Consider the following 25,997-nt stretch of genomic DNA (forward strand, 5'->3'; position numbering starts at 1 on the left):
TAGGAGAAACCTTTCAATTCAGGAAATTTTTGTGCCGTCAAAATTTCCTCCCACTCACAGCTCTACTTAGTTGTCAAGAGGCAAAGCATCCTCAGAGAGGCAATTAACGCCATTCTCCAACTGATACAGATGTTGAGCAAAATTAACTCAACTCCTCTGAACAGAGCATGCTATCTCTGCAACATGCAGTCTCCTGCTTATGTTAAGCAACTATGTCAATGTAACTCATTTTACATGAAAACGAATCACAATCTTACTTTGAAGTGCTGGATAATAAGGAGCCAGCTGTTTGAGCATCCTGGTCATTGTAGGTATATCCTTTCCTCGTAGTCTATTCAAAATGTTGGGAGTAAGACCAACAGCATCTTCATCAAACATCTGATCTGAGCTTCTGAATTGCTGGTAATCTCTGTACGAACCACTGCCAGAAAGCGAGTACTGATGTGAACCCCAACCACTCTTGTAGCCTGACTTCTGATGCCTGAATCCTTGACACCTAGATTCCTGGTTCCCCCTAGAGCTCTGGTTCCAGCTAGAGTTCTGGTTCCAGCTAGAGCTCTGGTTCCACCTAGAGTCCTCGTTCCACCTAGAGTCCTCGTTCCACCTGGAGCCACCTCTTCCTGAAATAGCAGAATTTGCAGAAGATGTACAAGTATTCACAGACTCATCATTCTTGTAAGAGGAACAGCTTTGCGAAGGATAGTTTGTGGAATATCTCCCAGATGAAGGATATGAGGCAGAAGAATTGGGATAGGGTAATCCCTGATCACTTATACTCCTTGCTTTTGAACATGCTTGTTGATTCCTCCAATTTGTACTTTCCCCACCATATGAGATTCTGTTATGAGGGAGATCATTTCCTCGCACATCGTTAGCCGTATATTCTGCCGAGTACTCACTCACTGGACTTGTCTCATAGGAAGAGGCCCCCCCAGCTGAATTACTGCCAGAAGCGGATCGGCTGAACTGTCTCAGCCATTCACTGATACCACTGGCAGGACGTCCAGTTTGAAGAGCAAAAGAGTCCCTGAGTGCAGACATCATTGCAAAGTCATTAGATCTTAGTCCATAGGAAGATGATCTATCATCTGTTTGGTAACTGTATGAGTTAGCAGGAGCAAAAGAAGCATCTGCAGAACACTCTTCATACTGAGACAAAAAACCTTGATTCCAGTTAGAATTTCCTGAATGAATGAATGAATGAATGAATGAATGAAGGACACTACTACACATTTTACATTCGTTAAATGCAGCTGGTGCAATTGTTTGCAAAATAAACTTAACTCGGTATAAGCCCTTTTTTATCTGACTATATCTATGGTGTTTATGCATATCTACTGCGTTAGCAAACATCCGCCTTCCTTCTTTGACTGCATTTGTAAAGCTGAATAAAATCAAAGAATAATAGGAGGGGAACAACTGACTCAAACCAACTAATCACTTGCACTAATATATCATCTGAATTCAATTATACTTTGCTTTACTGTCAAAGCATCTTAAAAATCAACCAGTGGAATTATCATTTGAAGGCCTCTCAAGTAACATGTATCCAAGAGAGCTCACAGAGATCAGGATATACTAACAGTATATAAGAATGATTATAAATAGTAAAGCTAGCATCTCTCAAGAAGTTAACACCTTTGATTGATACATGGTGGTAGCACATGTGCTCTTCGTCTACTGTGGATATGAGATAAAATGGGTTGGCTTCGATCATAAGATTTCCTGTCAGTGCTTGTTTTCTTATTAAATATATCGGTTCTGCAGTTTGCAGGAAAAAAAAAAAAAAAACCAAAACAGAAAAGGTTTACAAAATTATAGCCTGTAAATCCTCTAGAAATACAGCCAACCAAAAAGTTGCCATTTTGCAGCTCATCCTTAGGTCCCTTCTTACTGAACTTCTTTTCACCCTAAGATTTGTGGGAAGTAGAGGGGGGCAACTACTGAGAAGGCCAGCAGTCTAAGGAAACAAGCTAAAAATCTCTTTCATTGTATCCCTTAGCGGTACTGGTACATTCACTTTCAATGTAAGAGTGGCAAATACTCCTCTGAAGACACCTTGACACACCAGCCTTCACACTGAAGCCAGGCAGGTGTTACTGCTTGGACTTCCAATAACCTCTACTGCTGTAATATTATTCAGTGAGACAGAAGTGTTCGCAGACCATCAAGGTTGAAGTCATTAAGGCTTCAGAAAATGATACCCTGAACTGACTCAGAGGGTAAACACACACAGTACTCTAGCAAAGAAGCACGATGGCTGGCCATAAAAGTAAATTTTTGCAATCTGTGCAGTGTTTAAGAGTAGACTTAAACTAGTAGAACAAAGTATCTAAATTACCTTTGGATTTTCCATATGGCTTATAGTGTTTTGGGATGCTTTTCCTTCCTGGAAATTCACCTTGAGATATTGACATCAGTGGCCTCAGACTGTTAGTATAATTAACCTAGATAAAGCAAAAGGTCAGAAGTTCTGTTTATAAACTCAGATCTTGAGCATTCAAAAAAAAAAAAACATAAGTTCCCCATGGAAAGTTAGCAGAGTACAATTTCAGGTGACAGCAAACTCCGTATGAAGGATGTGTTCTGTTGTTCACAAATGCCACATTAAACCACAATTTTCAGAAGTATTATTTGGAAGAGGTACATGTCTGGAGAACAGAATGGGGTGTCTGGGGAAGACAATGTCACCTGTTTCAAATTTCTTTACTTTATTGCCCCATATCCCTCAACATCACCTGGCTGAAATACAAAACTAGTACATATGCAAATCCTGTCTCTAGCTGGGGAATGCAGAACGAAAGGCTCAGCTACTGCCTGAGATTAAGCTATGACAACAATTTTTAACTAGCTCATGAGAACTGTATTATATCCAAATGCATGACATTTTGAAAGTGTAGCTCTCAAAAAGGTAGTGGTGGCATTTGCACAAAGACAGTTACCATAGCTCAGCTGACATGGAATATATTATTAATGCCTAAGAAACCAGCCTGAACTATCTTTCAGAAAAACACATGCTGAATTTTGCAAAATAGTAGCTGCCAGAGGTGATCAGTCTTTTTTGTACAGATTCTGGTCCTTCTTCAGACCTTTTCTTCTACAGCTATTCAGTTTTTATGCAAAAAAGCTATGGAGCTTTGTAAGGCCCAACAGAAAAGACAGGAACATCTTGTCTACCTTAGTTTTACCCGATTAAAGCTCTCAAGTGGGAGCAGAGCTACAAGTCACCAGTAAGAAAGACTTATCCACATGCCCACAAAAGGAAGAAGTGACACATTTGGGTAGCACTTAAAGCCTGATTAATCTTAGAAGAAAAGCTATCACGCAAAGGGACCAACTGCAAAGGAAGGATGACAACCAGACATCATGAAGCAAAATGGTGCCCAAAACAGAGGGAGAATGCATGCAAAAGAAAACCAAAACAGATGGAACATGATGGAAAACTAACAGAAATGTGCCATGCAATTAATGTATTTGGTACTTAGAAACTGTTAAAAAAAAAATTAAAGTATATTTAACTGGGGGTTTTTGACCTATGCCTGAACTGTTACAGTTTGGCAGGGTGTTAACACAGTGAGTTCAACAACTCCTTTCCTCCCAATGGTAAAACAGCTCTGGTCAAGATTAAGTTACTTACTGCTGCTTTCTTTTCACAAAAGGCCTTCAAAGCTTCTGTGAGTTCCTGTGTAATACGAACAACAAGTGTTGCTTCCGAGTCTGAGGTGATGTGAAAAGTCTCCTGTTGAAAAACATGGTTAGAATTGGTCTTGGATGCCAAAGGGTCATACACACAAACAGATCAAAGTTATACTTTGATTTTGGTATAACCAAGTTTATACTATTAGTTGATATAAGACATATATAATATACGTATACACATACACACACATATGAAAAAATAAAATTGTGAACGTAATTATGGCCTGATAAGAGGTAAAATATAACCTTGGATGTCTGTGCCACTCCCATACTGTCAATCATGAACATTTCACTGCAGATGGAGAAGGGCACAAGTCCTAAATTTATGTTCTCTGTGTAGAAAATTGAATAAAAAGTAAGCTTCAGCACCATCAAATGCCCTTGATTCCCCCATTTTAGCAAGAAAAAGATGAAAGTTTCCATTATAATTTTCCTATGTGTAATTTTGGGAATAAGAGATACCAAAAGATATTGATATAATTCTCTAAAGCACAGAACAATTATGGCTATCTGTCTTTTTAATGTCCAAAGAGACTGATTAGTAAGTATATGAAGTTATAAGTGATTACAGTAAGTTAAAAGAATATAGGCAGTCTGCCGTAAGGAATAGTTGTGATTCCTGTAGATAAAAATCAATTAACTGTCTATGAAGCATTTCTGGTAGTTTACTTGCTTTTTCTCTACCTCTTCCTAAAGTCACAAGTAACCACAGCTTAAAAGAAAAAAAAGAAGAAAAACTGAAAGAGAAAAAAAATCTCTTCAGTTGGTAATGAAGCACACATCTCAAACCATTCTACTTGTGATTTCAGTGTATAAACACAATTCAGACTCAAATGAAATTTTGTAATTGCCGTAGGCACGGAACGTGACTTTCACGGAGTAAAATGGCGAATATAAATGGTCAGATTATTTTCACAACGTAAACCCAAAAGACAAATTGAGGCTTACTACGCCACTGCTAACAGCAACTGAACTGGTAAAACTTCCAACTCCAACACCAGCAGCTGTGCTCTAGTATCACCCAGTTTCACTTGGCTGCCCAGTTCTGCAGCAGCAGCACTAGCCACAGCACCACAGGCAGCAAGACCGGACTGGCTCCTCTCACTCAGCGTTATCAACAATCCCATTAGATATGGGCAGCCAACAGCACTTGAGTAACATCAGTGCTGCTAACGCTGCCTGTCAGGGTGGCTTCTCAGCAAAGGGAAGAATGATCCAGAGAACAGATATCGAGAGCTCACGTTTAATCCAGCAAGTTGTTCTGAGCTGACATTATGCTACAGTTGCACTAGCTTTTCAAGTGGAGTCCATTAAAATAGAGCTTAGAAATTAATGTTGTGGTCAAATGAGTTTGATCAGTAATCAGAGGCTCCTTCACAATATACATTGCATCACGCTGGTTAAACTGCACGACTCTTATCACAATTATTTTACATACATACCAAGAACTCTAGAGCTTTCTGTTTCCGAACAGGATCATTCTGTGGGATTGTAGAATGGGGAAGAAAAATTAAAAAGACTGAATACTACAGTATTTGTTGCATCATCTTGTACAAAACAAGACCTTTTAATCTTTTATCCAACAACAGAAGTCAACACAAAGAAAAGATGGTAATTTTAGGTCACAGTCATAAACACAGACGTCAGGCCATCAATAGCAATTAGGTAGCAGCTACTATAAACGCAACTGCATTACTTCCAAGACTGGGAAGAACATAGTTCACATCTAAGCTACATACCTACAACAGCTATCTTTCCCAGGCTTTCCTCACTCAGGTCCAACCTCATGGTTAAAAAAAGTGAAGTGCCCACCTGCATCTAGCATAGTACCTGACCAGCCTCAGGCCTAAAAGAGCAAGACATCACCACAGAATACATCAGATTACAAAATAATCCTCTGCCACCAAGATAAAAATGAGGCAGTTCTCAGTGTCTGTGCCCAGTGCTATTCAGGACAGATACTTGAGAGATCACTTTAAGCTTCACCTTTGAGTTAGAAAAAAGGATTCTACATCTTTAGATATATCCTAAGATTTAAACCGAATCTTCAGTATAGAATACCTTTGATCTGAAGAGGGGCAAAATAGAGGTGGAGACTGCAGCACAGGTTGGGAGACCTGGCCTGCAGACACTGGGTCTGAGACTCTCAGTGACTTTGGACAGGAATTATGAGAGCTAAGGTGGATGAACATCCTGATGTACAGTACTCATTTCCCTTCTGCTGTGATGAACACAAAACTGTGGTCATTAGGTCAGTTATTTTGCTTCGGGAATAATAATAATAAAATGGCAAATGAAGCCAAAGAACAAAAGTTTTTCAGGAAAATTAAAAGCAAGCATAAGGAAACTGCTAAGACGCAAGACACTCCACATACCTCATGTTTATAATCATCTTCCCACCTTAAAAAGAAAGAAATGAAAATGTTAAGATGCATTCTAAAGATTACTAAAAGGTCAGGTTTACTCACAGTAGCTAGAATCAAAATATTTCAATTTCCAAATTTATATCACTTACCAATACAGGATATATTTTACTATGGCATATTTACAATACTATATTTCTTAAAGGTCCTTATTCTGAGTGTCTCTCAAAGACATCAGTAGTACTGATGTACTTCTTTACGGATCAGCTACAGGAGATGACTAAAGTAATGGTGGTTTTTTCTTCCTATGAACAGGTGTGCCTTTTTTACAACTTACTTTGGCAATGGCATCCCAAAGAAAGTGGTAACACCTTGAAATTTGAATTGCAATTTCTTTGTGTGTGAGTACATCAGATTGCTATTGAACTGCATAACCAGTGAAGTATTTCAAAAGCCATAGCTACTTAGAAACTGAACAGCAAATTTTACTTCAGGGTATCTCCTCACAGACAGAAAGGAACAATTTACACAAGAGGAAGAAGTACAGTGGAAAGACAATATAAAATATTTTCCCATACATGACAATGTTTGTTACAGAAAAGAAGATCTATGTAATGAGATCTCAAAAAAAAAAATCTATTTTGATTCCCCTGTGGGGGTTGTATTCTCACCTTGCTTTCTTCTTTGATGGGGCTAGAAAATTAAAAAGAATTATTAGCAACATCATAGGATGCAACGTCACCGGAAACCCGGTGTATTACTGCAATAGAAGCATTACACAAGCAGAACAGTTACTGGCCCTAAAGTGCCTGCAGTTCTTTTAAAGGGCAGGATTCAGCAGCCTAAACCTAGGCATATACGGCCATTTTAGAAACCACCAGGCACCCCTGATGAAAGGACTATGGGAGACTTGTGCCCTAAGAGCTTAGCAGGGTACCCTACAGCATCTATGTGCAGGCAGCTGAATTCCACACAAGAAGTCAGTATGGACTGAACGGAGGTGGGCATGCCTCCTCTATGCGAAAAGTGAGAAGTTTTTTGGATTTTTTTCTGTGAACATACCCGTGTACCTCAAAGTTGCACTTATTCCAGGTCTGTCTCCAACAAGAAGTTATGGAGATTACAATGTCTAATCATGTCTCTTGCCAGTACAGTGTATAAGCATGAGGAAGGAGGGAAAGCTCGGTAAAGCAAGGTAGTCTGTTTAAGACAGTAGCTATGCTTCAGGGAATCAGCTAATGCATGGTACATAACTCATCACTTCTTAAGTATTTATTAGCAGAGGTGTTCCAGGATAAGCAACAGGATAAGTAATAATTCTCAGAACAAATGACATCTTTGTCCCTACAATATGAAGCTGAAAAGACTCGTGTTACTGTTTTAACCACCTGATGTTGAACACATGCTGATGAGTTGCAACAAGAAGTTGCACTGTAGGTCCCAAAGTTTCCAAATGTCAGGAGAGAAAAGGACTGCCACCATTTCACAGAAGATATACAATGAAGTAAAAAGAATGGAAACGAAGGATGGGAGGGACCTCTGCAGGTAGAATCACAGAATTGTAAAAAAGTTTATGTTGGAAGGGACCTCTGGAGGTCATCTAGTCCAGCCTGAGAGGTAAGAAAAAAGTACCACAGAGGTGGTAAGTAACAGAAACCAAACAATTAACTGTAAGATGAGGACACTGACAATTAAAATAATTTTCCCTGAATTATTCAATTTGTGCTGTCTTTCCAGTAAGCCTCCAAAATCCTCCCTGTTTGAAAAGAAGATGGGTGGAGACAAGGAGTGCTACTCAGTGGTTGGAAACTTAACCCTACTCAAGCTAACGACTGAAGTTCTGTTCACTTTGACAAAGATTAGCCTCAAGATTAGATCGGGCTGCTTAGGCCCAAGTCCAGTTGAGTTTTATAAGTCTTCAAGAATGGCAATTTCCCACCTCTTTGGGCAGGCAATTTCAGTGCTTGACCACTCACTATGCAGAACTTTCTGAATGTTCAATCAGCATTTCCTCTATTGCAGTCTGTGAATGTTGCCACTTGTTCTTTCCCTGCACACCTTCTTGAAGTCTGGCTCCTTCTCTGTAGCTATGTTTTAGGTAGCAGAAGACAGTAATTAGATCCCTTCCTTAGCTGCTGCCTTCTCCAAGGTAATCAGACCCAGCTCCCTAAGGTTGTCCTCCACATCATACGCTCTAGTCTCCTCATGATCTTTTGTAGCTGGTGAGTCCTCTGCTCTTTCCAGTCCACCAAAACTTCTCCTGTACACAGGACGCAGTATTCCAGAAGCAGCTTAATGAGTCCTTAACAGAAGGGAATAAGCACTTCCCTCAACCTGCTGGCTACACTTTTGCTAATGCAGTCCAGTATGCTGTTAGCCTTCATTACATCAAGAGTGCATTGCTGATTCATGTTCATACTGTTTTATATCAAAACCTGCAGGTTCATAAGATTTGCTGCCTAGCCCAACAGTATCCAGTCTGTATCCAGCAGGGTGTTGCTCCATCCCAGGTGTAAGACTTCACAGGTACCTTTGCTGAACTTCAGGTTTCTGACAGCCCATTTCACCAGCTTGTTGAGATCCCTCTGAATGGCAGTCTTGCTCTACCACGTACCAGGCATTCCCCCAATTTGACACTATCTGCAAATTTGACAACGGTGTATTCTATCCCATTATCCAGGTCACTGAAGAACTTGTTAAAACAGTGCTGGCCCCAGGAGAAACCACTAAGGAATGTCACTAGTAACTGGCCAACACACTTAAAATCATTGACAACTACTCTTTGAGCCTAACAGTTCAGCCACCTTTTATCCACCCTGTGGACTTACCTTATCTCCTCAGTTTGGCTGTAAGTAGAACATGGCAGACTGTGCTGAAAGCTTTGCTAAAGTTAAAATTACATTCATCCTTCTTCCCCTGTCCACAGAGCCAGCCCATGTCATTGCAAAATGCAATCAGGCTGGTCAAACCCAGTTTGTCCTTGGTAAATCCACACTGGCTATCCCCAATCACCTTCTTAACTTTCACACACTAGTAAATGACGTCCATGAGGACTTGCCCCATAATTTTTTATAAGGTCTGGGACAGCCTGTAGCCACATTTTACTTTTGAAGATAAGGACATTTGGTTTTTTTCAGGTCCCCAAGCAACTCCTCTGATCACCATGACCTTTCAAAGACTTTAGAGAGCAGACAGCTCCCTCAAGACCAGAAGCATCCCTTTTTGTCCTATGGCCTTGCACATGCTCAATTTGCTCTTCCATCAACTGATCCTTCTCTACAGTGAGTAATTACATTCTCCCCTAAGCTTTACAACTATGCACGAAGATCTGGGAGCAGACCTTCTCAGTAGAGACCAAGGCAAAGAAAGCTACAAATATCTCGGCCTCTTCCATGTCCTTCATCACCAGGCTACTTGCTCAACAGTGGGACCACATCTTCTTTTGCTGCTGTCATACCTGCAGAAGCCTTCCTGTTGCCCTTCATATTCCTTTCACCTCCAGGCAAGCTTTGCCTTCTTAATTTCACCCCAAAAACATCTGCAATTCTTACATTTCTTCTTGGCAGCCTGCCTCTGCTTCTGTTTTCTGTATGCTTCCTTTTAGCATTTCAGATCAGCTAGGAGTTCCCTGTTCAAACACACTAGCCACCTGCAATACCTGCCCATATTCTTGGACAGCAGAATGGATCGGTTTTGCTCTTTGAGGAGGTTCTCACTGAAGACTGATTAGCCCTTTTGGGCTTCTTTTCCTTTCAAAGCAGCCTCTCAAGGGATCCTGACTACTAGTTTTCTGAAGAAGCTGAAGTCTGTTCTCCTGAAGCCCAAGAGAATTAGTCTGATATGTAACTTCCTCATTCCCCAAAGGGTTTTAACCTGTATCATCTCACAATCACTCCAACTAAGGCTGCCATTGACCATCACATTCCTGACTCTACTTCTCTGCAAAACACTTCCTCTTGTTGACTCATCCAGCACCTGCATGAAAAACTGGCCTTGACTCACTTTCGGATTGTTTGTAACTTGCTATGCTGCTTTTCCAGCAAAAGTCAGTCCCCCCAAGAAAACTGGGACCTGCAGTTGGGAGATTTCTTCCCATTATGTAAAGACAGCCTTGCTACAGACTGCCTGTTCAAGAGGGGCAGATACCTACCATGATGTTGTTCTTGTTGGCCTTCCCCCTAGTCCTGACCCATAAGATCTCAACAATCACCAGCCATGGCTCTATATAGAAAAGGTGCTCTTGCATCCAGCACAACTTCCACTGTCATCTTCTATGCCATCTTTCATAGGGAGCCCATATCCATCCATTACAGCACTCCCATCATACAAGCTACTGCATTACATCTCTGCAGTTCTGATGATGTCAGATGATGTTACACAGTAGCTTCCAGTTCCACCATCTAGTCCAACCTCCCACTTGAAGCAGGACTACTGCCAATTAAAAGATCCTAGTTCTGTATAGCCAGGTCTTGAAAACTTCCAAGGATTAAGAGTGCACTATCTATGGATAACTGTTCCAGTGCTGTACTACCCTCTAGGAATTTTTTCCTGAGTTCAGCCTCTCAAGCTGCCATCTGTGGCTGACATCTCTTGTTACATGGCCTGCAATTACCAACAACTTTGGCTTTGTCATCTTTGTAGCAGTCTACAGATGCTTGAAGGGCAGTTATATGATCACCCGTTACCCTCCTCTTTCCCGTTCTAAACAAGCCCGCTCCCTCTAACCCTCATCCCAGGTACATGCTCTTGACCCCTGAGAATCTTCATAATCCTCTGCTGGATCCTCTCCAATTTCTCCATCTTCCCCTTGAACTAGAAGAAACAAAACTAGACACAGTATTCCAAGTTTGGTCCTACTGGTATCAAATAGTAGGGGATAAGACTGTTCTTCAGTCTGCTGCCTGTGCTCCTCCTGAAGTATCACAATATGAGATTTGCCTTATGTGAAATGAGAGCATTCTTTTGGCTCATATTCAGTTTGGCATCCACCATAACCATCAAGTCCTTTTTAGCAAGACTGATCAGTCTTGTCACTTCCCATCCTGTACTGATGCATGGAGTTATCACTTCCCCGCTGAAGATACAAACAAGCTTCTCCAGGTATCTGCTATAACTTCAAGGAAGCAATCATTCAATCTGAAAAGCCTGGTCCAAAATAGCAAAGTAAATCTCTGGACTTATTTCCAGTTTGCTGCTGTATTCTATAGAAGCATTAAGAGTACTTTTTAGAAAGGAAAAAAGAATTATGCAGACAGAATTCAGAGACTAAATTAGACCAGAACTTTGTATGTTATACTACCACACTGTGCTTATACACAGTGTCATAAGGCCTTCAAGCTCAACTCCCTACTTTGAGTAACTGGTTATAGGAATTACCTTAATAAAATAGTATTTTTAATCTGAAGCCTAAGACAAAATACAGATAATCTCCCTTCTTTAGAGAATATAGAAATACTGTAATTTTTCCTTCAAGAAAAACAACAAATCAATCACTTCAAGGTCTCTCATACATACATATATGTGTCTATATATATATAAAAGAATATATAACCTTATCTTAGTTTCATGTATGATCTCTGCAACAGCCTAAAATTTGGTGTTAATGTTCATTTTGCTGTTTGCAAAGTAGTACGTGCCACCAAATGGCCCTTCTTAATGATATCCTCAAACTCACTCTTGCTGTCAGAAGGGAGCTTTGAAGCTGGAAGTCGTTCTCTGCCAATATGATCTAGTCTAAAGACACACAGCTGCTAAACCAGTAAGCATGACTTTCTGCTAAGTAACTAGAATATTTTTATTTTGGAATTCACTTGATATTGCCCTTACCACCTAACCAGAGCAAAACTTAATACTGAATGACACAACACTTTTGCAGCTAATTTCACTCTCTTCTGTTCCTCTAGTTCTTCATATCCTGCCGGACTGGGTGGGATCACTCTTTTTGGTGTTCCGGTTTCATATCTGAGCATGTCTTCCAGTTCTACAGAAGTTGGTAAGTGTTGATGTCAACTTACTCTGAACTGAGAATTACTGAGCTAGATTACTGGGTCACATTCCCTCTTCTTCACAAGAGAGACAAACGGAGCTCAAAAAGGGTCTCTGCCACCTTGTTTTGCAGACCAGCATTAGAAGGTACAATCCACAGAAGCCACCAATGATCAATCCAAAAAAAAGCACTGCTGTGGTAGGCACCTACAGCAGGATTCACACTGACAACCTCTGCGAATCTATGCAACCTTCACCCATTTCAGTCAAACCTGCCTTCTCACTGATATTAGTACTACGGTCAAAAGGTAGCAAGTAGATATTTCTTTAGGTTGGCATCGTTAAGCATCAACAGCACATCTACAGTAACAAAGGACATAATTCAAACATACTGTATGAGGGAAGATGGTGTTTTTATGTTTGACGGTTTGGTTTCCATTGCTTGTTCCAATGGACTTGCTAAAGAACTGTAACTTCCACTTTTACCAGTGATTCAGCATGTATGTCTTTTGATGACTGAAATGAGGTGGAGAACGCTTTATCAGCTTATTCAGAGAAACCCATCAAATACAATTTTTACATACTTTTTCACTTTCCTTGATTAGCAAATTACTGTACTTATCTTAAATACCTCCAGAACCAAGCAGTTAAAAAATATTCAAGAAACACTGGAAGTCTGGCAATTCCCTTCTTCCCTCATTTCAAATTCACAAAAACTGGAAAATCTCTGAAAACATTTTGTGCTATTACAAGTTGAACATTTCGTATCAGTCAAACCCCTTGAGTTCAACTACTAATTCAAATTAGGCCAAATATCAATTACGTCAAATCTATTATATTAAAGTAATTCATAGACTTACGTGAGGTACTTGGTCTTATGTAACCTTCAATCTAGGAATAGAAATAGTTGCATATTAGATTTTCTGATTAAAATTGCATAACAACAGTCTCTACTGCAACTGATTTTAGACAGAACAAGTAATTTTATTTATCCCAGCATAGTGTGGTCCATAATTTTATAGATATATGATCCTGTAAATATAAATGAAATTTGCGAGAAAATTTGCTTACATTTGATTAAATGTGAGTTGCAAAAATGAAAAATCATTCAAGTAATGCAATAAAATTTCTGAACCACTGAATTCAGACCGGACATTTTCTATCTAAAAAACCTAACTTCTTAAAAAGGAACAACTTTGTTTTTTCAGATGAATTTCAAGACTACTGTTCTCTTCCCCAGATTTTTTAGGGCAGCTTTCAGTTAAGCTTTGGTTCAATTTAATACTACACTTCCTAGAAACACACAGAAATTTAACAAGCTTTGTCAGCAGTACTTTTAAAATTTACTAGGTCAAACATAAGCGCATTGATAAAAAACACATTACCAGATACTTCACATTTACTTCCAATTACCTTATACATTTTTAATCCTTCAGTCTTCTCTAGCTCTCCTGCTATCCGTCTGAGAAATGAGACTTTGCATTCTTTTACATCTGTTGTCTTTCTCTTCATTTTATCTGGAAATTCTTTAGACTATTGACAAAAACAGCTTGAAATGGTCAATATCAAAATTCATCACAATATTAAAAAATTGGCACATTTCACCTTTTGGACAAGCTTCTAAACGACTGGTAAATATCGTTTTGAACATTATGAGCTAGTTTCTTCTCTGTAACACAACTAATTAAATTTTAACGTTAAAGTTGCTTAAGTAGTCTTCAAAACAAAAAATGGATACTATGCAAAGCTTTCCACCAAAAGCTAACATGCTCTGTACCATATCCAACAACACTATGGGCATGCTGAGGAATAAGAAAGAACCACAACATTCTAGGAACCTGATCCTGGAGGCAATCAAAACACTTAGGAACAGACTTTGAGCAGATACAGACACGGACCTCGGGATCGCCCTTCCTCAATAGTTCACAGCTTCATAGCTATTCATGTTGATCTGACCCATGAAGAGTCAACCATACAAGTATGAGCGATTTAGCATATGGGGGTTTAAACTTCAAACTTGATGCAAGTATTTATAGAAAAAGAATAAAAGGGGAGTATCATAAAGAAACTGCAATCAAAATGCACCAAAGTTACTCACAATGTATGCTCTTCTGTGTTTATATCCACTAAGATGTTCTATCATAGGTGCCATCTCTGTATTAAACCCACACAGTTTGCACTCATAATGCGGCTCTTTTCTTCCTTCAAATCTGATTTCAACCACATGTTCTAAACCTGTAAAAGGCAAGAGTTACAAATATCTATATTTTAGTATAGACTACTATAAATAAATGTATTCTCTTCAATGTTGCTCATTAAAAGCCAAAATGAATAAATAAAAGTATTCCATTTTCAGAATTTCAACACTTCTTCAGGATCACTTCAACACTTCTTCAGACTTACTATCCACATCAGTTAAGTTTATCTCTTTACAATGCTTTATTCTGAAAGGAAAAACACTGTCTGGCAGATTTGCAAGCCCACCAAAATAAAATATTTCATGCACCCTTTTCCCTGCCTGGGATATTCTTAAGAAACTAAGAAAGAGCCTTCCATTCAATACAGTCACTTAAGAGAATTCATGGAGAAGTGCATATAAAAAAGAGGATGAGAATAGGAAATGCCACGCAAAGGTCTAGATTAAAAAACTGCATTTAAACTACTCAGCCAAACATAATTTGGACAGTGTTCGAGTAGCACAAAGCACATGCAGGAAGGACAATAATCACTTCACAAAATTGAGCCCTTCATAATCTAAAAATCTTCCATAAACTTTTAAGAATTACAGGACTAGAAACGACTGAAAACTATAACTTAGAAGAATTCAGAAATCTCTAAGTTTGAGGCTTATACCTAGCATGAAAAGTTTTATTCTGAACAGCTTCAATGTAACAAGTTTATAAGCAGCTTAAAACAAATAGGAAAAACCTGCAGCTGTTCCCTATTATAATAATTTCCAATACTGTGTATTTGTGATGGGTTGACCCCAGCCAGCAGCCAAGCACCACACAGCTGCTTGCTCACTCACATACACACCCCTCAGCAGAATGGGGAGAAAATAGGAAGAGCAAAAGCGAGAAAACTCATGGGTTGAGATAAAGACAGTTTAACAGGAGAAGGAAAGAGGGGAAAAAGGCAAAAAAACCCCATGTGAAAACCAGTCACTCACCTCCCCACAAGCAGACCGATACCCAGCCACTCTCTGAACAGCCACCTTGGAAGCCAACACTCCCCCCCCCCCCTTTTTCTTTCTTTACCCCAGTTGTGATTGCTGAGCATGACATTATGTGGTACAGAATATCCTTTTGGCCAGTTTGGGTCAACTGTCCTGGCTGTGTTCCCTCCCAGTCTCTCGTCTGCCCCCAGCCTACTCAAGGGGTGAGGGGTGGGGACCCAGAGTGGAAAAAAAGACAGCCTTGACGCTGTGCACTGCTCAGCAACAGCCAAAACACTGGTATGTTATCAACACTGTTTTAGTCACAAATCCAAAACATACAGGCTGCTATGAAGAAATTCAGCTGTCAGGGAACATATTTCTCTAGGCCTCCAGCACATACTAGGAACACTAAGGCAAGCAATAACACATTGCTTATCTGCTCCTAAAGGTTGCCTAATTTAGCAATTAGAAAGATAGAAAACCTTAAAATTAACCTCATTACTTTCAGTATTCCCAAAGACAGGGAGGAAAAATATCTCACTAGACAGAAACACCTGTATATCCCACCAAATGGAAAACCACAAAGAATCACCAGATGACAAGTCACCAGTGGCATGAAGTCTAGCTGGAGACCAGTAGCTAGCCGCATAGCCCAGGAGTCAATACTGGGTCTAGTCCTATTTAACATCTTCATTAATGATCTGGATGATGGGGCAGAGCACACCCTCAGCAAGTTTGCTGATGACACAAAACCAGAAGGGAAGGTCAATACACCAGAGGGTTGTGCTGCCATCCAGAGGGACCTCAACAGGCTGGACAGCTGGGCTGAAAGCAACCGCATGCAGCTTAACAAGAGAAGTGCAAACTCCTGCACCTGGGGAGGAACAAGCCCAGGCACCAGCACATGCTGGGGGCTGACCAGCTGGAAAGCAGCTTGTCAGAAAAGAACCTGGGTGGACACCAAGTTGAAGATAAACCAGCACTGGACCCTTGTGGCCAAGAAGGCTAATGGTATCCTGGGCTGCACAAGGAGGAGTGTTGCCAGCAGGCTGAAGTAGATGATCCACCCTCTTCACTCAGCACCAGTAGGGCCACATCTGGAGGACTGTGTCCAGTTCTGGGCTTCCCAGTACAAGAGACATGGACATACAAAGGGCCACGAAGATGATGAGTGCACTGGAGCATCTCTCCTATGAGGAGAGGCTGAGCAAGCTGGGACTGTTCAGCCTGGAGAAGAGAAGGCTAAGAGGGGATCTCATCAGCATGTGTAAACACCTGAAGGGAGGGTACAAACGAGGGAGCCAGGCTCTTTTCAGTGGTACCCAGTGACTGGACAAGAGGCAATGGGCACAAACTGAAACAGAAGATGCTGTCTGAACATCAGGAAACACCTTTGACTGTGAGGGTGATTGAGCACTGGCACAGGTTTCCCTGAGAGGTCGTGGAGTCTCCCACCTCGGAGATATTCAAAAGCCATCTGGACATGGTCCTGGGCAACCTGCTCTGGGTGACCCTGCTCGAGCAGGGGCTTAAGACCAGATGATCTCCAGACATCCTTTCCAACCTCAACCATTCTGTGATCTGTGAAAAGCTTCTTTACTAAGATGGCTCCTTCAGGAACAAGTTGTCTAACAATTAAAGTATATAAAAGAGGTGGCCTTTATAGTACTTAGTCTAATAACCTAAACTTTAAAAGAATGTCTCATAAGAAATGAGATACATCCTATAAATTATTCAATACATTTACAGAAAATGAAACAATATCTAAAATTCCACCTTTTATTTCAAAACAAAAGCCATTTGGTCACAAATTCAAAGACATACCATTTAGAAAACAAAAAACATACCAACTAGAGGTTCTTCTCTTTTGGGGTCATTCATAAAATCCTTCAGACAGGTTATGTCCTTTGTGAGTCCTCTCTTCACTAAAGTAAAAAATACACACATAAAGAGATATTACACATTAAACAGTTTGCACATAATTTCTATGATCTTAAAGGAGTTTCTAATAGAGACTTAAGGGGGACAAAAATTAATTTTCACTCTGAAATGCATAAGGAAAATGGGCAAGATCTCAGTCGCTCACAGGAAGACTCCAACACTCTGTTTTCCATAACAATTTTACATGCAAGGAATTAATGTCTTCAAGAAGAGAACCAAATAAGCAAAACAGACCTTCTAACACAATCTAATTTACTGAGGAAAGATATCGAGTTCACATTCATAGCATGCCCCAGACCATGTCAGTTCTCATTAAAAAAAAAAAAAAAGAAAAAGAAAAAGACAAGCCAGCAACCTCCTTCTTCCCCTAAAACCCTAATACTCATATAGCATACTGAGACTGCCTGTTTGCAGTCTAAAGTTCAAAAATCATATTGCCTTAAGTCTAATAAAGAACACATAATCTTCACTAATATAGCAAACTCCTCTTGTACTCTGGGCAGACCAGAAGCTGCACAACCAGTTAGTATGTTCCTGAGCCTGAACTAGCAGTGTTTCAATCAGGGCTGTATCTCACTCCTCAGAGTTTTAATAGCTTGGTTTTTGCACTGCCTAAAACACTTTTAAAGTATTCCTGGTCAACTTGGAGCACCAGCAGAGTTCAGCTAAATATCTGCAAAACAATCTCAAAGAGGCATTAAGTGTATTCACATGTTGGCCATTATAAAAGAGCATGCTGAAGTGTTAAAACACATATTTTTAATCTGAGAAAAAAAATGTGCAGAAATAGAATGCATCTTCCTAATTATATACAGCTGTATTCTAACTGACTGATGAATTTCGTAAGTCACAAACACTGCTAGTTTCTTCAAATCGGAGCAAACAAGTAGAAATACCACAAGCACTGAACACTATGTTACTGTATTCTTTCCCCCTAGGATGCCACGTTGTGGTTTAAAACAAAACAAAACAAAACTTCAGAAGGATAGGGAATTCCGTGCTTGTTCTTAAATATTCATTCCATTAGGAATATGCTTGTGCTGCCAGCAAGTCAAGCTCCAGAGTGCACACAGAAAAAAAAAATCATTAAGTTCCAGCATTAATTTATATGGAAAACCTCTTGTAATTTAATTGTGGTAGAAAATACCTGATAGGACGCCTCCTGCCAGGAACAGTGTGGCCCGTTCCCACCAAAACTTCACAGTCCCGTTAAAAACTTTCTCTATTGTTTTGGTTTTTGTCTGAGGTGACATACAGCAGTAGCGTAGCGCAACAGAGGTGACGTAACGAGTCTCCATAGACAGATTTTTACCAACACTTAAATGTATTATGCAGTTCTCATGCATTTGCGTGCCTGTGCAGTAGCTCTCAGTGTGAGCTGGCTGTTCCCAAGCTGACAGTGATAGGCACGTGGTCTTTTGGGCTTAATGTGGAAAGAGCCATGCAGAAAAAAGTTAAAGGTCTCTACAAGGTAATGGCCATTTTCTTCTTGCTTCCTCACATACGGCTAAATATTCTTGTCTTAGTATCATCTTGATAATAAACAACCCATACTGTTCTTGGTTTATATGCTTTTGTTTTGTCAAACTTTCACTGTACTCTATGTGTGCTGCAAAATTTTCTGTTGACAACTTCACCAGCTAAAAAAACATTAGCTAGATTCATTGATACCAGATGTTATCAGATAATCAGGAAGAAAGAAACTATAATGTCTCAAGTTTGAAAGTCTTCCTGTGAAAATACTCGTAACTTCATATTCTCCTACGATCTTTTCTTACATAAATTAACCAGTGCACAAAAGAAAAGCAATGGTTCAAATGTTTGGTAACTTGCATTGCTTCTTCCTAAACCATAACCAACCACCTGCTTTGGTCATCATTAAAACAAAACCACCGATTCCAAAGTTGCATCTGAAAAGGACATTAGCACATTTATATTCAGCTACCTGGTCTCTGTGTTTCATACTTCATCGGAGTTCGGACTGGAACTGGAGGACCTAGGGTAACAGTTTGACAGTCAGACTACTTCTTCTCACTTGCTTTTATTAAGTACCTAGTAGATCATCCAAACAAGTTAGAGAATTGAACAGTTATCTTCATTTTGCAGTTTAATATAGGCTCAGTCATAGCAGTACTCCATCTTGCTACACTTTCCTTTTGTAACTTTACTGCTCTAAGTAAGAAAAAGTCTTCACTTCCACTCCCCTTCCCCACCAACACAATACACCAAACACATGAATGTCACAGAAGCATAAAGTATTCAATTTTTATTTGATTTTTAAGTGCTTTTCATATTGCCTAGTTATTTTATTATTTTAACTATTCAGTATTGTGCATGACAGTTGATCTGTGTTACAGGTACCTGACAAAAAACTTCTGGTCTAAACATTTAGAACCTAAACACAATCCTAGAGACAATTCATGAAGTCATTAAACTGCATACAGACTAGTATCTTCTTTTACGTAGGCTTCTGTATATATTTTTATCACTCAGAGCTTCGAAGTGAATTTTTAGACGTGCTTTTGTAATGATACTTCCACTCCCTTCCTTTGGAACTTCTTTCCCTTGCCTCCCCCCTTCCCTCAAATCCATAGACACACAAGTGCACTTTAATGACATTCTCAATATTTTTTAAGTTGCAGCATTCAAGATTAAAACAAGATGATGCACCAGTACTCATTTACTGGAAAGAGTGAAAGTTTAAGTGAAACTATGTATTTGCCCATGTAATTCCTATTTTTGAAGCAAAGACGTTTTCCGTAGTCACGGCAAATGCAACATGTTGTATACATCAATGGTTTTCTCCTCCTCCTGCACAAGATAGGCAGTTAAGAGATATGTATCAAAGCTGTAACTCAAATCGGAGTTGTAAACATTTGGCAAACAACTCTGCAATATTAACATAAGGGAGGGGTATGAGAAAATGTATGTCCCTTGATTTCTTACAGTAAATTATACATCTTTTTCAGTAAAAAGCTTCAAAGTCTCTGGTAGCATGAACAAAAGAAGATCTCCAGCTACTCTGCAAGTACAAAAATTACTTAATTCCAGAGTTGTTCAGTTAGTGCCTGAAGCCCAAGTTAGATTCCAGGTCCAGCATCTGGAGACTGACAACATGGCCAAATACTAAATGACACGAATAGGCATCTGTGAAATAAGATTTTTAGTGCTTTATTTTCTGTTTAGTTCTAGGAACAAACTGTATTTGCAGAGAATTGAACCAGAACCAGTTCACAGTGCAGTCTGCCTTAACACGGTTGACGTTCACAAATATGGTCAAGTTAAAAATCAAGTTATAGCTGCTACTGTCACCAAAGGTAGCAGTTTGGGGGTTTGAGTTTGGGGTTTGTTGTTGGGGGTTTTTTGTTTTAGATTTTTTTCTTTAAAAAGGAGGCATTTAGCAAATATTATCATTGCTGCCTGCAAAAGTTTAACTAAAGCAACTATGATCTTGACGACACTCTTCCAATCAGCAACAGCAGGTTTCCAGGCTAACGTTTAATTCATATGTACTAGCCACCTGGCTTTGTAATGCTATTAATAATGTAAGTTATATTTCTTAAGCATCTCAAAACCAAAACGCAACACTATTTTTCCTTAAAGCATATCAGACTGACCAATGAGCTGAAAATCAGCTGGACTGCCAGGCTCAAAGGGCACCGATCAACAGCTCAGCCTCTTCGTGTTCAGTAAGCAGCAGAGTGTACCCCAAAGACTGATTCCAGGGCCCACAATGATTAACATCATCATTAATAACCTGGCTGAGGATGCATAGAACACCCTCAGCAAATTCACAGACAACAGTAATTTAGGAGATACAACCAATATCATAGCTTCAGTTGAGCAGGACCTTGGGAACATTAAGGATTAAAGAAACCTTAAGAAATGTAAGAAGTGTAGAGTTCTGCAGCTGAAATAATCCCATTCACGAGCACAGGCTGGGATCTGGCTGACTGAACAGCTGCACTGTCAAAAAGAACCTCAGAGTTATGATGAGTGCTAAGCTGAATATTGGCCAAAAGCATGTCTCCCATAAACAAGGCAAACCTCATATTGAGATACTGCACAGGCAGCATACTTCAGAACATCTTATCCTCCATTATTTGGGACTTGAGAGGCTGTCTAGTTCCATCCTTCTCCAGTTCAAGTGGGATGTGGAGAAACCAGAGAGGGTCCAGTGGAAGGGCTACCAAGACAAACAATCCAGGGCGAATAACTTACGAGAGCAGGTTTGGGAGCTGGACTTGTTTAGTCTGGTAAAGTGGACACTAAGAGGAGATTTAATAGCATGGATACCTGAACAGCAGCTACAAAGATGAGTCAAACCCTCTGGGGATGTGACAACAGCATAACAAGTAGCAGCCAGAAATAGCTGCTCAGGAGGCACAGATTAGATATTAGGATAAAATTCCTCTTTAAGACAGGGGAGCAACTATGGTCTGATTAAACACAGGTAGCAGACTTTCTGCCCTTGGAGATGTTCAAGGCTTCAGTAAGCATGTGATAACCTAAGCACTGGCAGTAGTCCTGCTTCAATCAGGAAGTTAAGAAATCACCTAATCAGTCTCAGGAAATCCCTTCCAACTAATGATTTTATTTAGTAAGGGGTATTTTCCAGATACTAGTTATCTATACGAACAAAAAAAGCCCTTTCCTTTCAATATTCAATGACACGATGCTGAACATGTTTCTTTGTTCTACACCTTTTACACCTATACATGTATTTGTAATGCACACACATTCCTAATGCCTGCCAGAAATAAAACAGCTGTGTTTCAAAACTTAAGGACAGCTTCAGACATTGTCCACTCAGTTACTCAGCAGCAACAAAGAGGTACTGGACTCAGCATTGCAGATCCACTTTTGAATACAAGAGGTGAAGTGCACAAAGACTCTATATTCCATTGTATAGGGGAACTCCTCAAGAGAGATGTGGTAAGGGAGCTGGAGTAGTGTTCCATCTTAGTACTTCTATTATTATGGTTTCTGAAACATTTTCTCTTCTAGGCTGTAACTCAGGAAAGAACTTCCAAGTTTCCATTCTTTGAAAACGTAGCAGTAGTTTTACACCCCAAAACCTTATGTGTACTAATAAATGCTGGACAGACACTGAGCATAGAGGGACATGTTAAAATAAATAAATTTATCTTGTATCATAAAGCTGAAATGCTGATCAGGATACCGACAAGGTTGTCACTGGTGAACCCAAGGCAGAATACATGAGATTTGTGCTTTCACTGGAGGAAGAATGTGTAGTCAGTGCTGTTAAATAAATGCAGCTTATCTTCAGATCTGATTCCTCCCCTGGACTCCATGCTTTACAGAATGACAACAACAAAGCTTTCTTTACTCATGGTGCTACTTAAAGGTTTTAAGTTGAAGAATGTAGATGCAGGTTGCTAGATCCAGGAACTAAACACCTACAACATCCTGTATTACAAATGAGAAGTATTGAAAAGTGTATCATTGTAAGAGAAGTACTGCCAGCTAACTTTGCATCTTCATGTAATGCAAGAAAAATTCCACAGGCTGTGCAAAAAAATTCCATTAATCCACTCTTCTTTGTGCCAAATTAATTTTACCAGTAAAGCTAAGCAGCCCAGAAAGGGCTTTAATAGGGCTCACGCTCTACTCTATGCCTCCTACCTGAGCTCCCCTGTTTTAGCAGTAAACACTGGATTTTGCTATTGCCCAGGGAACATTTGCCTAACATGTATATTGGCATTCCCCCATCATTTAATGCCTCTTGCTCAAAGCAAAAAGTTTTCCAAACTTTTGTGTGGTTTGGCCAAAAGGTCCCAGGAAAGAAAGCAATGTTCAGTCTCCTCCCCTCCTTATCCCTGAACACTTATGTGCAACTGCCTCAACTAAAGCTGAAAGAAGTCTTCTATCTGTCCAATTATATCATTGTACAAAGAAATCACAACTGAAATTTATATGCTTAACTGAGCTTTGATGTAACTCTCTTAGTAGAGTCCTAGAACATCAGCATCTTCTCTTCCCACATCTTCCATTAAGCTGCTCTCCTCTGAACTGCTGGAGAGCAGGCAAAAAACCCCCACCCCAGATACCCAATTCTGTCATTACCACAAAAATAACTTACAGAAAGTGGTACTCCTCCAAACACAATCATCTGGAAACAGATGCATTTCCTGACTTAACTGACTTAAGAGTCAACAAGATTGTACAGTTAAAGAGTCAGCTTACTTACGCTCATCGCTTCTGGATTATGAACAGTTACTTTTGATGAGTTCAGAGAGGATACTGTACATGGCATGATCCATTTGAAAACACTCAGAATCCAAATAATTTGTCTTTTTAAATTTTGGTTTACAAATGATAGCAGCATTAGTGGTGTTCTCCCTACTGACAACAGAACTTTTTTTTTAAATTCTGCAGCAAGGAAGAAATTGCAGATGTTGGTATAAAATATTTTAAGTATGTCAAGCCTTGTCTTCTGAAGTATCTGTTCTTCTTTAGACAGTGTACATTTCAGATACTTGTCAGGTTTTGTCCCAAGTGATTTCCAAGAAAACTCATCCTTCACTTTGACAACATTCATGCATTTTTGTTCCTGGCTCTTTCAACTCCAGCTCTGTGAACATGCTGCCACATTTCACTCAGAGTATTTGATAACATGAACATTAGAACAAGACTGCAGATCCAGAAGCAATAACAGGAGCATCTCATTAATTTATATCCTGAAATAATACCAGACATACTTTACATAGTGCACCTAATTTAAGAATACCCATATTTTCCATGCTCATTCACAAGACTTTACTACTTAACTCCACAAATGCAGTGTAATTTTTGTTCATGCTTACTATATGTGTCTGCAAACTGTAGAAAAAATCATCAATATTTAAAATGAAAAAACAAAGGCCAAGCAAATTCAGAGTTTATTCTTGTATCTGAGTGACAGAGTACAATGAATTTCCTGGATCCGCTGGCTCTTGAGGGAGAGTTATTTGTATAATTGATAATATGTCCATGGGAGAGTTTTGAGAAGTTCTGCATATATATTGAACATATAATTCTGCATTGCAGTCCCCAAAATGAAATCTGAATTGCCATCTTTGAAAAGTTACTCAGGTGGAAAGCTTTTCTACCTGTAAAAAAAAAAACAAACCAAAACACACAAACCACACAACTAAAACATACAAATAAACTTCATCAGCCCAAATTTCAGCCTCTTTTGCAAGCCTAACAGCGGCTTGCAAACTGGCCTCCCACGTCTGGATCTTCAGTGAAGAAGAATTCAATATGGATGAAGTAGAACAAAGGAGACATCAATGGTATGAATAATCATTTCATATTAGAAGATGTTGATTGCTTCAAAATGATTACTGAGGCACAAGACTTTCTGGATTAAAGCACATCTTGCAATGCTTCTTACATGTGATACCCTGTGATGCTGGGACTCCTCCAGAAGTTAGCTCTAACTTGTTTACCAAAGTTTCATATCTAGATTCTTCACTCTAATAATCAGATATTTTAACATCTCTTCTTGTTCTGTAAGGTACACCACAGTTGAAAGATTCTAACCTATGACATCTCCAGAGATGTGGTGTTTATAACGAGATACACCACCAGAGATGTGGTGTATATACATTCTTAACCTGAATTCTCCATGAAACACTGAGCTTGTGGTATATTAAGCAGTACAGTTTTCTAAAGGCATAGTCTGGCAAAGGCCTGTCTTTGCAACAGGCTCCTGTATTCCACCACTCTTTTCACAGTCTTGCTACCACACCTTCTGTCCTCTTATTCAAGTCTCACTTTGTCCCATGCATCCTTTACATTACCCCTCTAAAACAAGATTTTATGGTCTTGAAGCAAGAACCTCTTCAGTTAATGAGTATTACTTTTAATGACCGTTTCTGACAAGAAATACAAAGAAATCTCTAGAAACTGTTTTCCACTAAAAACAGTAGCCTATAGCCAAACAAATCCATTGTTGTTGCTGACGTATAAATACAATTTTGGACTTCTCAAATCCATTGGATTTTGAGGAGACCTGTGTTTTCAGAACTTTTGCAGAAATTCTGTCAAGTAGCTTCATTACCAGTATGTCTAAAAAGTGAAGATCTGCATGCAGTACTCATGTCTGCTGAGGCAAAATGTCTCATAATTGTTCACACACTTGAATGATATGTCTTGCACTGATATTCTTTTGTCAACACCAAAAACCATGAGAGCAGCTAATGAAGCCCAGTCTCTTAGAAAATGGACTCTGACCAGCACTTTTCTAAATCTTTCTCTTGTGTTGATTCTTCAGGGTCCAGTAAGTGGCGAGCTCAGCCTGCAGCACTTCCCTCAGTAGGGGCCTGACACCACCACTCTCCTCTATGCAGATGTGTATTTTCAGGAATCCTTGGTTCAAAAAGGCTGAGAGGTTCAAAAGTTACTGGGGAACAGATGACAAAGCCAGAATGTAAGCCGTGTTTCTTAGGAGAACAGGCTAAGAAGATAAAGTAGAAGTGAAAGGCTTATTTCTTGTGATGACTGACTGTATAACCATTTTGGTTTTTAATCTTCTCATTGGTTTTTATCAGGATTCCCGTACCTGCCAATGTTCTCTGCTTCCTGTACTTTAAAAGTCTTGTACGTCATCATCAGTGCCTTTACAACAAGATTTCCATTTCCACTGTGAGCTAGTTATATCCCACATCTTCAACCTTTCACCACAACTCTTATTGTCATTGATATATGACGGTCTCGATTCATGTTCTCAGTTTCTGGGGGAAAAGATACCCCACAACTGAGTTTACCTTGAATAGGCCTTTGCTACTCCAAGTCCACTACAATAAAGGGAGGCAGAACATTCCAGTGATGCAGCTAAGTAACTC

At 39.6% G+C, this 25,997-nt stretch overlaps 1 protein-coding gene across 9 annotated transcripts in view; it reads right to left on the reverse strand.

Annotated features, from left to right (window-relative positions):
- LOC142405966 (uncharacterized) overlaps nucleotides 1-25,997 on the reverse strand; it is a 49,886-nt gene that overhangs the window by 5,647 nt on the left and 18,242 nt on the right. For 6 of the 9 annotated variants that reach the window (XM_075494205.1, XM_075494198.1, XM_075494204.1 and 3 more), the window contains 11 exons: nucleotides 19,091-19,141; nucleotides 17,052-17,129; nucleotides 14,146-14,282; nucleotides 13,461-13,580; nucleotides 12,908-12,938; nucleotides 6,734-6,755; nucleotides 6,075-6,099; nucleotides 5,142-5,180; nucleotides 3,638-3,739; nucleotides 2,342-2,447; nucleotides 258-1,184 (listed from right to left, as the gene is read on the reverse strand). In XM_075494205.1, the coding sequence (XP_075350320.1) occupies nucleotides 258-1,184; nucleotides 2,342-2,447; nucleotides 3,638-3,739; nucleotides 5,142-5,180; nucleotides 6,075-6,099; nucleotides 6,734-6,755; nucleotides 12,908-12,938; nucleotides 13,461-13,580; nucleotides 14,146-14,282; nucleotides 17,052-17,129; nucleotides 19,091-19,141 (1,638 nt within the window). The remainder of the gene's footprint in view (nucleotides 1-257; nucleotides 1,185-2,341; nucleotides 2,448-3,637; nucleotides 3,740-5,141; nucleotides 5,181-6,074; nucleotides 6,100-6,733; nucleotides 6,756-12,907; nucleotides 12,939-13,460; nucleotides 13,581-14,145; nucleotides 14,283-17,051; nucleotides 17,130-19,090; nucleotides 19,142-25,997) is intronic. The other 3 variants (XM_075494206.1, XM_075494201.1, XM_075494203.1) reach the window with 1 other exon arrangement.

This window comes from Mycteria americana, chromosome 2 (assembly GCF_035582795.1).
Source record: "Mycteria americana isolate JAX WOST 10 ecotype Jacksonville Zoo and Gardens chromosome 2, USCA_MyAme_1.0, whole genome shotgun sequence".
Taxonomy (NCBI): domain Eukaryota; kingdom Metazoa; phylum Chordata; class Aves; order Ciconiiformes; family Ciconiidae; genus Mycteria; species Mycteria americana.